We start from the raw sequence: 14,587 nt of genomic DNA on the forward strand, positions 1-14,587 counted from the left end.
TTCGGCCAATCAGAGCGCGTTCGGGCCGAACCACGTGACCCGTTCGGCCAATCACAGCGCTAGCTGAACGTTCGGGGAACTTTCGGCCATGCGCTCTTAGTTCGGCCATGTGGCCGAACGGTTTGGCCGAGCACCATCAGGTGTTCGGCCAAACTCGAACATCACCCGAACAGGGTGATGTTCTGCAGAACCCGAACAGTGGCGAACACTGTTCGCCCAACACTAGTGGTGCCCAACAAAAAAGCTTTTGTAGCACTCCTCCTGGGCATGGGTATTAGACCGGTTGACCTTTTTTGCAATCTTAGCTCCAGGGGACCCTCCTGCCTATTACGACGTAAGTTTCATGTCACAACATGGGCTGGACTCCTTTATGGAGGAACGATTGAAATACACTGTGAACGACAAATGGCATGAGTTCATAGTGATTCTTTTATCCAGACAATCGTTACTTAAAAAAGCCCATGTTGTGACTATGAATGAGAGTATCCCTGTACGTGATGTTGTGGCATGGGTCCAGCACTTTTCTGATGTGATGGGCCCTCCACAGTGAGTCGTGGATGACCTGGGGATATGGTGGGGGGAATATGAGGTGGCCATCAAGTTACATGTTAAAGACGGGGTGGTCACTCATATTCCCCGATCATCTTTGATAGGAAAGGACCGTATTACTGTTTTCTACCCAGGTCAGCCCAGGACTTGTAATCGATGTGGCAGGAGGGGCCATTTCGCCAGTAGCTTCCCCAACCCAAGGTGCAATTTGTGCCAGGAGTTTGGGCACTCTGCTAAAGAATGCAAGACTATTAAATGCAATTTTTGCTTTGAAATGGGTCATCCGTATACGGAGTGTCCAAACTCCTGGTGGCAGATGCCCTTGGAGTTGAGAAAAGCCGTGCTGGCCTCGATGGAAGAGGAAGATCGTGAGTCTGCCCAAGCTATTCCTAGTGTTTCTGGTCAGTCAACTTCTCATGTGTCCCCCCTACGTCAGTCTTACCCTGTCCCTCTGTGTTTACTTCCTCTGATATTCAGGCCAGCACGGCCACAGCGAAGGCTGGACCCACGAAACAATATCACGTCAGAGATGCGGCAGGAGGTGCCATGGGTCCTCCTTCCACTGGGAAACAGCCCAAACCTCAGAGGGGGTCTAGGGGCAGGGGCTCTAAGCAGACTGCGCCTTCCACCTCTTCGGAGGCATCCACAAACCCTCCTCCTTCCCGTCCCCACACCCGTTCCCATTCCCTTCCGAGATTCCTTCCCTCCTCCCAACCCACCCCTCAATCCAATGCCCAATCTGTCTCCCCCCTTCCTATCAAGGAAGGTTTTCGGCCTCCCTCTGGGGTGTCCCTTAACTCCCGGGCAGAGGATTCTCGTGCCCGGGATGATGTGGGGTACTTAGAGGACAGGCTACAAACGTAAAGAAAAAAAAAGGTAAAACGATTGCTGAGTTGAGAACTTTGGCGAGGGCTGAAGCCACCCGCAAAAGGAGTGATATCAAGCTATCAAACAGATTTGAAGCCTTAACCTCCGACCAAGGTGACACCCTTTCTTCGGAAGAGGCCATGGATATGGGTGGGCCACCACCTGATCAAGGAGGTACTGTCTGATGTGTATATGTTTCTTAGTTTTGTAAATGTTGTGGTTTTATTTTCCTTTTCTGTTTTTGTCTTGGGAAGACAAAGGGAAGCCTCAATTACTCTGATGGCTGCTCCCCCACCACTCATGTTGGCAACGATCAACGTTGCCAGCATTAAAAATCCCCGGGCTCGAAAATTGGCTTTTTCGATTCTGGCCAGCTTTGATGCTGATGTTTTCTTCCTGCAGGAGACTAGACTCACCTCTGTAGCTGACATTTGGTCATCTGAGAGGGACTGGAGGGCTGGTCCGAGCTTCTGGTCTCTTGCGGGAGAACCTGGTAGTGGTGTGGCAGTTCTCTTCAGAACTGATATGGTAACGTGCCGGCGAGTAATTGAGGTAGAGTTGGGGAGGTGTTTGGTTTTAGACGTCTGTGTGAGGGCTCATCAACATCTATGCCCACCCCCAGTCTAGGGGGGGAGAGGAAACGCCTCTTCACACAGATCAGGCCTTTCCTTTTTTGTGCCTACCCGGTAATCCTTGGTGGTGATTTCAACACCGTCACTAGGGTTAGAGACAGGTCAAGTACCAGGGACCGGGTAGACATTGATAGTAGGTATTTAGTTAGACTGGTTAGTGAGGCTGATCTGGTGGATGTACACATGCGACATTCACCGGCTCTCACGGGTTTCACGTTTACTAGAGGTAGTCATAGGAGTAGATTAGATAGGTTTTTTGTTTCCGAGGGTCTTACTACTTCAACCCTCGGGTTGTTGGCAGTAGAATTCTCGGATCACCTTACCCTATTGGTGTGCTTGAATACTTCAGATGCTCCTCCCAGGGGTAGGGGTATTTGGAGGATAAATTCGTCCCTGCTGCTGGAAGGAAGGGTAAGACAATCCTTCAAGGAATTTTTTCATGCACAGGTTTCCATCCTGGACTGCTTTAACAGTAGGTCTGAGTGGTGGGAATTAGTCAAAAAGTGTGTGATTACATTTTTCAAGGGTCTAGCGTTAAGTAGAAGTATTGATAAGAACATTGCTTACCAGCAACTAAGGGAGAGGTTAAACGTTCTCGTTTCTGAGGGCGGAGATCTGGGGGAGATCTCTGAGGACAAACTTCGCCTCAAGCAACAGCAGTATGACCGGCTGGCTTCTTTGGTTCTGGAGAGGGATCATGGGAAATACCACTCGCCTGACCCTTACCAGAGCTACAAACAAAGTGCAGCGCTTAAGACGGTCAATGGTCTCAGGGATAGATCGGGGTCTCTGGCAAAGTCCAGGTCGGAGATCTTATCTATCGCTAGAGAGTTTTATGCTGACCTGCTTGGAGAGAAGCCACTTGACCAAACGAGGATGGAGGACTTCTTGGCTTCCACACCTGGTTTGGGAAATGTAAATGTTTCTGCTGCAGATTTGATAGGAGAGATTACTGCAGAGAAAGTTGCGAAGGCCATTGGTGGTCTCGCACCAAAAAAGACCCCGGGTCCGGATGGGTTGATGGCCGAATTTTACAAGGCTTTCATATCCATCTTGGCCCCTCAATTGGCAGGTGTTTTTAATGACTGCCTTGCCGAGGGCCAGTTACCGCCCTCCATGAGGCAATCTGCGGTTGTCCTCTTGTCAAAAGGTCGTGATCCTGAGATGATTGAGAATTGGCGTCCCATCAGCCTTCTCAACATCGACAGGAATATCCTGGGAAAAGTTTTATTCTGGCATCTGTCCCAGGTAACGGATGTACTTTCCTGCCATCAGCACTGTTCTGTTTCAGGTAGGAGCACACTCTCAGCACTATTAGCTGTCCGGGAAGTCCTGGAACGGTGCAGGGCTGAAGGTTGGGGAAAGTACTTGCTGACTTTGGACCAGTCAAAGGCTTTTGATCGAGTCAATCACAAGTATCTGTGGCGTCTGCTTTGCATTTATGGTTTGCCGGGTGGGTTTGTTAATTGGCTGCAGCTATTATACAAAGGGGCTGAAAGTTTCATGCTCATCAATGGATGGGTCGGCCAGCCTTTTGAGGTGAGTTCTGGGGTCCGCCAGGCTTGCCCTCTGAGTTCTCTGCTATATGTGTTTGCCATTGACCCCTTCGTAAGGAGGCTAGATGGCGGCGCGCTTGGTGGGGTTCCGGTGGGCGTCCCTGGTGTCTTGCCTCTGAAGGTGTTGGCGTATGCTGACGACTTTACTGTAGTGGTCTCAGGGGCAGAGGAGGCGTTGGTGGTTGCTGAAGAGATCACTCGGTACTCATTGGCATCAGGTTCAAAGATCAATTCAGATAAATGTGAAACTTTCTGGATGGGAAAGGATGGAGAATTCTTTGAACTTCCTGGTTCCTTCCCTGTGCCTCAACCAGAAATAAAAATCCTTGGCATCAGATTCGGCCCAGGCGATTATGGCCTGCGAAATTGGGAGAGCAAACTTAATGATGTCAGCGCAAAAGTAGTACGTTGGAAGTGTTGGAGTTAAACTCTTAGAGAAAGGGTCGACTTGATCAAAATCTATCTGGTTCCAATCATGTTATACGTCAGCTACGTTGCAATTTTGCCAGCATCCCTGTATACCAGGATCAATGGCTTGTTCTTCCAGATGCTCTGGGGGAACAAGCTGAACCATGTACGCAGGAACATTACTTTCAGAACTAGGCGGGAGGGTGGCCTAGGGATGGTCAACCCGATTGTCTTTTTCTCTCTGATTTTCATTAAGTACAATGTTGGTAACATGCTTGCAGAGAGCCCGCCTAGTTGGGTTAGTATTTTTCAAGCTTGGTGTGAGCCTTTCCTTGGGAGTTGGAAGAGCGCAGGCCCAGTGAAAAATTTGAGAGCACGCCATGGCTGTCTTCCGGCCTACGTTATACCTTGTATGAAGAAATTATTGCAGTGGGGATTGACGGTGGAAGATATCAGATCGGTCGAGAGGAAAGCCCTCTTGGCTCGGGTGATAGATTCTTACTATCATGACACACTGGCCTTGAGGGATTGCCCAGGCACAATTTTAGAGGAGGGGTTACGAGTGCTTAACTCGCCGCGAATTCCGAATAAATTGTGGGACATCGCCTGGCTTACTTTCCAGGGCAAGCTCTATGTTGGTGGGAACATGAAGTGCAGGAGTGTGATGGAACGTGTTTGTCCTCGACAAGGATGCGGTGTCGAGGAGAGCATGGACCATTTCCTGATGTCATGTCCCTTCAATGTAGAGGTGTACAAACAGGTGGGTGGGGCCCTCAATATCCCATTTCTGGAGCATCTCAGTTATGCTGAGTGGGCATATGGAGCCTTCAACAAACGCCAGGGTTATGATTTGTGCACTTTATACATAGTCAGTTTAGTGGTTAGGCGCTGCACTTGGTTAGCACGGTGTGATTTAGCCATTAGACAGAAAAACTTGCCTGTCCAGGTGGTGGTGAGCAACATACTCGGTGAGGTTGGGCAGATTCGGTACTTGGAAAGACGTAAACTGGGAAGAGGGGCTTGTGCTCTGGCGTGGCAGAACATCAAGCCTCCTTGACCTGGTGGAGTCTCTCTTGGTGATGGGTCTTTTCTGTCTCTTACTTTCTACCATAGATTTTGATTCTTTTTATACTTATTTTTGAAGATAGGCCGCAAACACAAGGGAGTTATCCCTTTGTGTTCCCATGTATATGTGTTCGGTTGAGGTTTTTATTATTTTCCTTTTTTTTTCTTGCACCGTCCTGTAACTTTTTTCTTTAAGTTTTGTCTTGTTACTTTGTTTGTCTTCAGTCTTCAACATCATTTTCAGTTCTATCCTTATGGACGTAAAAGCTCCATGGTTTACTGTATGAGTAATTCGAATGTAGTTTTATGTTGGTGGTTTTAGTTGTGTGACTGGTTGAACTCGATGGACGTATGTCTTTTTTAAACCAAAATAACTATGTAACTATGTAACTATGACTGTTGTAATGTAGGTGTTGTCTATTTTGCTTTGGTGGTGGTCTGTGTTATCTGTGTTTTTAGGTCCTGTTAGCATGATTGTGTGTGTATGTGTACCTCCTTGACAGGTTATGTGTGCATCTGTATATATTGATAAATTTGATATTTCTAAGAAAAGTACCCTTATTTTTTGTTTATATTGAGGAGTTTTTATGTTACGCATTCATTGATGTGCATACTTTTATTATTATTTATGTGTATGCTAGTGCATTTTTTTGATTATTTCTTAATAAAACATCACAATCTAATCCCTACCATAGTCGTTTGTCTATGTATGTATTGTGTACTGTATTTATAGTAGGCTTTTTTGGATGCGGGAGGAAACCAAAGTGTCCTGAGGAAACCCACACAGACACGGGGAGAACATACAAACTCCTTGCAGATGTTGACCTGGCTGGGATTCGAACCAGGGACCCAGCGCTGCAACACGAGAGCGCTAACCACTGCCCCACCGTGCTGCCCTATACTTTTCAAACAAGCTGAAGGTCCCTTTGACTCATCTACAAATAAGATAAATAAGCCTGACACTTTACTCACCTGCAAATTATCCCAGAGGCTCAGAACAGGCTGTACCCCGTTAGAGATGGCCAACGCCAAATGCCATATGACCTTGTCATGCTTCCCGTCCTGCTGCTCGGTGTCTTGCAGTCCGTGATGTGCACCGGATATGTTGTTTACTTCCTGTTCTTCCCAGACATGCTTTACTGTCCTCTATGATGCAGCACGCATGAGCACAAGTATGCGATCATTCACGTATGAATTTACACATCCGCAATCGTTTTCAAACTTCGTGATAAAACGGGGAGCCGCCCAGTGTTGCTTGTGAATTTTCACCCAAGTCATTTTAACATTGAAACTGCTATTTTTCATTTAGAGAAAATTTTTGTTAAATAGCTTTTGTTTTCGCGTTTTTTACGAAAACGCGAAAATCTATCTTTTTAGTGACAAACAATATGTTTAGCGCAACAATTTTACCACTACAAGGGAAACATTGATATTTTTACAGTGAAAATTCACAAAAAGCCCGAAACCCAAAAAAACAAAAAAAAACTTCTTTTTTAACATTATTTTGGCGAAAATGAATGCAAAAAGAATATTGGCATTATCGCTCATCATTACAGCTGCCTATAAAAGCCAGTACCTCCCTGTAACCAGTGCTGACAGTTCGCTTCAGATCTGGTAAGCGTTAGCTTGTGCTTTGCTTGCTATTTATCTGATTGATTACCTATGTTTGACCCGGCTTGTATCTCCGCCTGTCCTGTCCCTTGGATTGTTGTACCGATTTTGATTGAACTCCGCCTGCCCCGGCCCTTGACTCGTTGTACCAATTACGTTTGACTGCTGCCTGCCCTGAATCTTGGCTTATCTACTCACCATGTGCTTACTCAATGCAGTGTCATCTGTTCTCCAAACCACTGTTAGGGTAACCTGAAGCGCACCCTGGTGGGCACTAGACAGTAAAGTCCATAGGCTCTTGCGGGCCACTCTGGTAAAAACCCATGGTCACTCACACTCTGCGCTTTGGGAAGACCTCACCTCAGTGTAGAAGTGCAGCTCTTTTCAGATTATTACGCCAGACTGTATGACGGCTCCACCACAGATATAGCCAAAATAAAAGCCCCAGACATCTTGAACTACGTAAACAGGGTCTCTATGCCTACTTTCTCCCTGGTAGATAGGGCCAAATTAAACTCCCCCATTTTTCTTAAAGGAGTCGCAGGTGTAATAAAATCGCTGAAAAATGGGAAAGGTCCTGGCCCTGATGGGTATACAGCTTTATACTACAAAACGATTAAGGCCCAATTGATCCTGATACGGGTGACTCTTCTACAACATAATTTTATAGGGGTGTTAGCAGTTATTACTGCAGCTCCTACAGGCTACCATTGTAGTTAGACAGTGCTGAGGTTTCTAACTAAAGGCCATTTTCTTTAATAAACTTTGAGATCAAGATCTTCTCAGGTCTCAGTAGAGAAACTAAACTCCCAGTTACCTAAGGTAGTTAACCCTGACCAGATGGGTTTTGTAATGGGGAGACAACGACGGATAACATAACATCAGAAGAATGGTGGGGTTGGTTGAGGCCTTCTCTGCTTCTATCTTTGGACCCAGAGAAGGCTTTTAATAGTGTTATTTGGTGGTGTACCTGTGTTTAGTTCTGCAGAAATTTGGCATAGGAGGCAAATTCCTCAATGACATCTGAGAACTCTACATTGGGCCTACGGCCTCAGTTTGCAATATGGGCATAACTTTGGGTTCCTTCCCTATCATGGCACTGGGATGTCCCCTCTCCCCATTACTTTTCACCCTCTGCATTGAACCTCTGGATCTATTTAGTCAGGAATTCCCAGAATACTGTATTTCAGGTGTGTCTGTAGGCAGAGAAGTATTTAATGGCTATGTTCGCTGACAAAACTTCTTCTCTCTAACCCACATGTCTGCCTCCCAAATTGATTTCACTTAATGAGCTTTGTGGGGTGTCAGGCTACAAGGTCAACAAATCAAAGTCCAAAGCCCTGGCATTTGGGATGACCCCAGCATAGTAAGGCAAATTTAAAATACAGAACTAGGGCCTAAAATATCTTTGAGTATTCCGTATTCCCTCTATAACTCAGCTTTATGCAGCTAACTACATCCCGATGCTGGCCAAATTACATTCTGTATCTCCCTGACAGGCAGAATAAATGCTTTGAAAATTACAGCCCCCCATCAGAATATCAAGACCTGATCTCAAGAAGTTTCAATCTCACTTTACTAGTTTTATTTGGGCAGGAAACACTCCAAGAAACTCCAAAAATAATTTACCATTACCTGGCTAGAGATAAATCTAGAGGAGGTCTGGGGGGCCCTGAACTCTTACAGTGTCTTGGGTTAATTGGTTCAGTGGTCCTCTGTGCAGGGCATGACAAGATGGGGTAACCTTGAGGCCAAAATGATTTCCCCCTTCCCTATAACTTCACTATTCTGGACTAGGTGACCCCTATTGAGTAACTCTCAGCCTCTTTCTGTAATAATGGAGTCTCTGTCCATCTAGAGAAATTAGCGGAAGGATCTTGGTTTGCTTAAAATGTGTTCCATGGATAAGTCTCTCCTTCTGAACAGAGATTTGCACCTGGTGGTGACACCTACAGCTAGAATAATTGAAGGATTTTGGGGACACCCTAAGAGTAGGGAGTAGGCCTGGGTTCGATTCCTGGCCAATGTATGTGAGTTGGCTTTTGACATCCTAAAAATCCCTAAGCAAGCTAATTTTTCTCTTGGATACATCATAATGATACATGCTAGGCTGGCTTCAGCATGTAGCGTTGTAGTGTGTTGTGTTGATGGTATAATGGTTAGGATAGCAGCCTACAGAGCGGTAGGCCTGGGTTCGATTCCTGACCAATGTATGTGAGTTGGCTTTTGACATCCTACAAATCCCTAAGCAAGCACATTTTTCTGTTGGATATATCATAATGGTACATGCTAAGCTGGCTTAAGCATGTAGTGTTGGTGGTGGTATAGTGGTGAGGAGAGCTGCCTACCAAGCGCTAGACCTGGGTTTGATTCCCGACCAATGTATGTAAGCTGGCTTTTGAAATCCTACAATTCGCTGGAAGACAAGACCTTCCTCCTCTGGAGAAGGGAGGAAGGAGTAAATAAGGAAGTCTGTCGAGCAGAAATTGTTTTTATTAAGCAAAAAGCAGTTCGGTGTGAAAAAAAATGTGCATTCCATAAAATTCTGCGGAAATTCCGCCATAGTGATAAAGCAATTCCGTTCTGTCACAACGGAACGGAATCATCAAATTCCGGCCGGAATCACAGAATTCTTAAAGTGAACCTTAAGTGTCCAAAAAAAATTGAGTTTTACTCACCTGGGGCTTACCTCAGCCCCCTGCAGCTGATCGGTGCCCACGACGAGTCGCTCTGATGCTCCGGGTCCCGCTGGCGGCCACTTCCGGTTTCGCCGTCAGGACCCGTCAGGCTGGGGAACGCGGCTGATACTACGCATTCCCAGCCAAAATAGCACCCCTATGCGGCCATATGGCTGGCTGGGAACGCGTAGTATCAGCCGCGGAAGTGGCTGCCAGCGGGACCCGGAGCATCAGAGCGACTCGTCGTGGGCACCGATCAGCTGCAGGGGGCTGAGGTAAGCCCCAGGTGAGTAAAACTCAATTTTTTTTTGGACACTTAAGGTTGACTTTAATGCCGCGGAATCCAGCGACCATCCCTACCTAAGAGATCTAATCTATAAAGACAAGGTCCTCTCCTGACCCTAGCTTAAAGACAAATACGGTCTTCAACCCCCTGACTTCTTCAAATTACTCCATGTCAGCCATTTTGTTTAGAGCCGTCTGAGTGAAAGTCAAGACACTACACCAACCATTATTGTAAAATAATTTCAAAATTACACTCACTCACTAGGTTTAACCTCCCTCTTTTATTCTTTAATCTGGTATATATACGTTTAGAAGAAGTTACACCAGCCATGACTAAGTGGCTGGATAGATCACACAACACCTGAACAAATGAAGAGTGGGATTACATTTTCCTAGATACAACAAAATCCTCCATCAACAGTGTTAAGAGAGAAAGAGGGTATAAAATGATTTATGTTTGGTACAGAGCCAGCTCTCTTCTTTTCAAAAAAAACCCTTAGACCATTGTTTCAGAGGCTGTGGTTCTACTGCTGACCAGAAACACTGCTGGAGGTCTTGTCCCCCTGTACAACAGTTTTGGGTAGAGTAATTTTGCCTAGCTTTCTCAGTTGTGGAAACCAGTATTTCCCTAAGAGTAGGTTCACATTTGGTACCTTAACATATCTGTGGCTCCGTTTTTCAGCCCGGATCAAAATCGGAGTCAAAAATCAAAAAATGGATACCAATTTTAAAAATGGAAGCCGTCTTCACTTAAAAAAAAAACTGCTCTGTCTGCGTTCAGGGGATCCGTTTTAAAAACCTGAACGGATGGTCTGGATTTGCTGCATTTTCTCGGACTGTAATAGGTCCCGCATACATGGAGGGGTAGTGGAGGGCAGTGAAAAAACGGATCCCCCTCTACACAGGCATTCTCTGGACACAGAAATGGATCTGTTTCTGTGTCACAGGCTGTGGGGGGAGAGGCAGCCGCCATGCTGGAGGGGTATAGCAGGCAGGACGGGGGTGGCAGCGGTCAGCGGGGAGGGGGGACGTCCCCCCTCCCTCACCTGGGTCCCCCATCCCCGCTACCCCTCCAGCTAGTTTCCCAAAACTTGTTACAATGTATAGTGGCAGCGAGCAGGGGGGTTACCTTGTCCTTCTACTTCCTCCACTCGCTGCATCACTTCCTGCAATGCCACCCTCCGAAGTGGAGAGAAGGTAAGCTCCCCACTCGCTGCCTCTGTACATTTTAACAAGTTTTGCAGAAACTAGCTGGAGGGGTAGCAGGGACGGGGGACCCAGGTGAGGGAGGAGAGAATGACATCTCTCCCCGCTGACTGCTGCCACCCTCGTCCTACTCCTCCTGCCTCCCCCCCCACGGCTGGGCATACGTTTCCATGGACTGGAAACGTATGCTACAAAAATTGGGGAGAAAAAAAAAGTTTAGAAAAACGGATCTGTTTGAAAAATTCTATGCTTACTGTTAGGCTCCTTTTACACCGTGCTCATTTGTGTCATGAAAAGTTTGTAATGCAACAGAGCCAAAAAGTTGCACCTCACGGTTGCGTTGCAACCATACTGTGAGGCAAACAGTACAATGAACGGATTCCTAACTGCTACTGTAGATGCACACATTGCCCTGTAAATGCACTGTATGCAGTGGGTTACCCCGACAAAATGTGCCACACCATAATCAATGTGAAAGCTGCATAGGAATATTATTGCATCTTGTGATGCAATGATATTGTCAGTTGCAATGCCATGCATTGGACATAGTGTGAAGGAGGCTAATGGGCAACTGCAGTGAGGATATCCATGTGTGGGAAGGCCATACCTAATCCAGTCGGGGAGATAATTACTGCCATTGTGGCTTTACTTTCTACTGGATTGAGTGCAGTGAGGGTCAAGAAGTTGAACTTGAAGGGTGCTCAAACTAGATAGCTGTGAAACTACTTCAATAACTTTGTTGCTTTCTCCTTTAGACAATTCACAGCTGTAACTAAAAAGTGTACCCTTGTGTCTCCTCATTCCTTTCAGCCTAGGCAACCATGTTAGACTTGTCATATACAAATAATAGGGCAATGGATGCTGAAGTTTAGGTAGATATTGAAAAATACATCTGTAGTTTATGGTAAGTAATACAATACTATGTAAAGTAATTTTAACTGAAAACCAATTTGGGTACTATAAAATGCCTAATCAGTTCTACAAACATCTTTCTTATTTCACAGTAGATGAAGGAAGGAATTCCTTGACATTTTTAAATGCCTGGCATGGGCGTCCGCACATATGGCAAATTCGGGCATCTGCCCGACCCTGGCCGCCCGCTGACCCCCCCCCCCCTTCCTGGCCGCGTGCCCGTGCGGCCAGCAGGAGGGGAGCAGCACAGAGAAGAGGGAGAGCTATGGGGACAGCGGGGAAGGGTGGATGTCTCCCCCCCCTTTCCCTCACCTTGGGGCTCTCCCTCCCTCGCTCTCCCCTCTGGAGCGAAGTGTGGTGCGGCATTTGGCAGCGGGCGGGACTTACCTCCATCTCGCTCCAAGCGCCAAAAGTTCTGGTGCCGCTGCTCTGGTCTGGTCCAGACCAGACTAGCGGCAAATCCATCCGGTGCCTGACCGAGACAGAGGTAAGTCCCGTCCGCTGTCAGCCTCTGCACAACACTTCGTTCCGGAGGGGAGAGCGAGGGAGGGAGAGCCCCAAGGTGAGGGAAGGGGGGGAGACGTCCGCCCTTCCCCGCTGTCCCCATAGCTCTCCCTCTTCTTTGCGCTGCTCCCCTCCTGCTAGGGGCACACCTGGCTACTTATTCTGGGGACATATACCCCTGCCTACATATACTGGGGACATATACCCCTGGCTACATATACTGGGCACATATACCCCTGGCTACATATATTGGGCACATATACCCCTACCTACATATACTGGGCACATATACCCCTGGCTACATATACTGGGACATATACCCCTGGCTACATATACTGGGACATATACCCCTGGCTACATATACTGGGCACATATACCCGCCTGACTACATATACTGGGCACATATACCCCCCTGACTACATATACTTGGGACATATACCCCCGACTATATATACTGGGCACATATACCCCTGGCTACATATACTGGGCACATATACCCCTGACTACATATACTGGTGTCATCTATACCTCTGGCTACATATACTGGGGACATATACCCCTGACTACATATAATGGGCACATATACCCCTGCCAACATATACTGGGCACATATACCTCTGGCTACATATACTGGACACATATACCCCTGCCTACATATACTGGGCACATATACCCCTGGCTACCTGTTCTGGGGACATCTCTACCCCTGGCTACCTGTTCTGGGGACATCTATACCTCTGGCCACCTATTCTGGGGACACCTATAGACCTGGGACTACCTATTTTTGGGGAACCACTGCTATCAGATTGAGTGTATTTTGGGGAACTGCTGCCAGGTGACAGGAGTCTACCATATTAAGAGGGCATTCTACCTATTTATGTGAAATGCTGTCTATTTATGTGCCTCATGACTGCTGAATTTGTCTTGTTGGCGGCCTCATGGTTACTGAATTTGTCTTGTTGGGAACCTCATGATTGCTGAGTTGGTCATGTTGGAGGCCTCATGATTGCTGAATTTGTCTTGTTGGGGGGGGCCTCATGATTGGTGAATTTGTCTTGTTGGGGGTCACATGATTGCTAACTGCGAGACTATGGAAAAAGCTGAATCATCATCATATGAGACAATAGCATTAAACCTACTTTTTCAGCTTTTTAAAACAGAAAATGAAACTAGGTTATAAACAAATGAATACATTTTTCAGGAGTCGGATGGATTAAATTGTTTATCTTTACAGTTTATTTTCAACTTGGATTTTCCATAATGTTCATGTATGAGTTAAAACGTTTGTATTTAGTTTAAATTGCTGTTGGCACTTCGCGATAGTAAAGTAACTTTTGGGTTGCAGTTTGGGCACTCGACCTCCAAAAGGTTTGCCACCACTGTCCTAATCTAATGTCCCACCATTGCTAAATTCATGTAAACTTGTCTCCACCCGCGACCACACCCACATTCTGGTTCATGACCACGTCCATTTTTCGGTGCGGCGCGCGTATGACGTAACCCCATTTTTTCAACATCACCCCAAATTTTCGCCGCCCCACTTCTTCCTCCCCCCCCCTTTTTGCCCGCCCCCAACCCCCCCTGGAAAATTTTCTGTGGACGCCCATGATGTCTGGGTTTTCCTTCATGTCCTCTGAACGGAAGAAGTCACTTTCAGTGGTGACAAACATCTTCTAGAATAAGTTTTAAAAAAGTGTCCAACTAAAACTACTGTTTATTTTAATAGGTATGGATTCAAAGTCTATATTCAAATCACTGTTTTGCAGGCTTACTCCTTCGTTTTTTGGAACTAGTTGAGCTCCGACTTTTGCTTATACTTTTCTTAACAGATTTCTGTTCTTGGCAGACAGGGAATGAAGCGTTTCTGACTTTTACACCCTTCAAGTTCCTGGGAGTTGCACAGGTTGCTCCAACCTTTATATTCAGACTGGTGATCCATCTGTTGAAGAAAAGGACAGTAATTTAAACACCCCGCTATTGCATAAACAATGTATTTAATTTATTATCTGTTTATTAATACAGAATAAGCTGATTTTAAAGAGACACTGAAGCGGAAAAAAAATATGATTTAGTGAATTGGTTGTGTACTATGAATAATTACTAGAAGATTAGCAGCAAAGAAAATATTCTCATACTTTTTTTTTCAGGTTTATAGTGTTTTTTCTACCATTGCATCATTCTATAATATGTGCACATTACACAACACTCAGCATTCAAAATGAGTCTTTCAGAGCAGTCTGTGAAGTAATGACCTCTCCTCTAGCAGAGGAAAAGTAAATAGTCCAGGAACAGTTGAGATAATAAAAGTCAGATA

At 46.1% G+C, this 14,587-nt stretch overlaps 1 protein-coding gene across 1 annotated transcript in view; it reads right to left on the bottom strand.

The window, feature by feature from the left end:
• Positions 1–13,899: 13,899 nt before the first annotated feature.
• CHADL (chondroadherin like) overlaps positions 13,900–14,587 on the bottom strand; it is a 180,937-nt gene continuing 180,249 nt past the window's right edge. Inside the window, exon 5 of the mRNA XM_068242687.1 lies at positions 13,900–14,212. Within this exon, the coding sequence (XP_068098788.1) occupies positions 14,026–14,212 (187 nt within the window). The 3' untranslated portion in view covers positions 13,900–14,025. The remainder of the gene's footprint in view (positions 14,213–14,587) is intronic.

The sequence above is a fragment of the Hyperolius riggenbachi genome, chromosome 6 (genome assembly GCF_040937935.1).
Source record: "Hyperolius riggenbachi isolate aHypRig1 chromosome 6, aHypRig1.pri, whole genome shotgun sequence".
Classification (NCBI taxonomy): Eukaryota; Metazoa; Chordata; class Amphibia; order Anura; family Hyperoliidae; genus Hyperolius; species Hyperolius riggenbachi.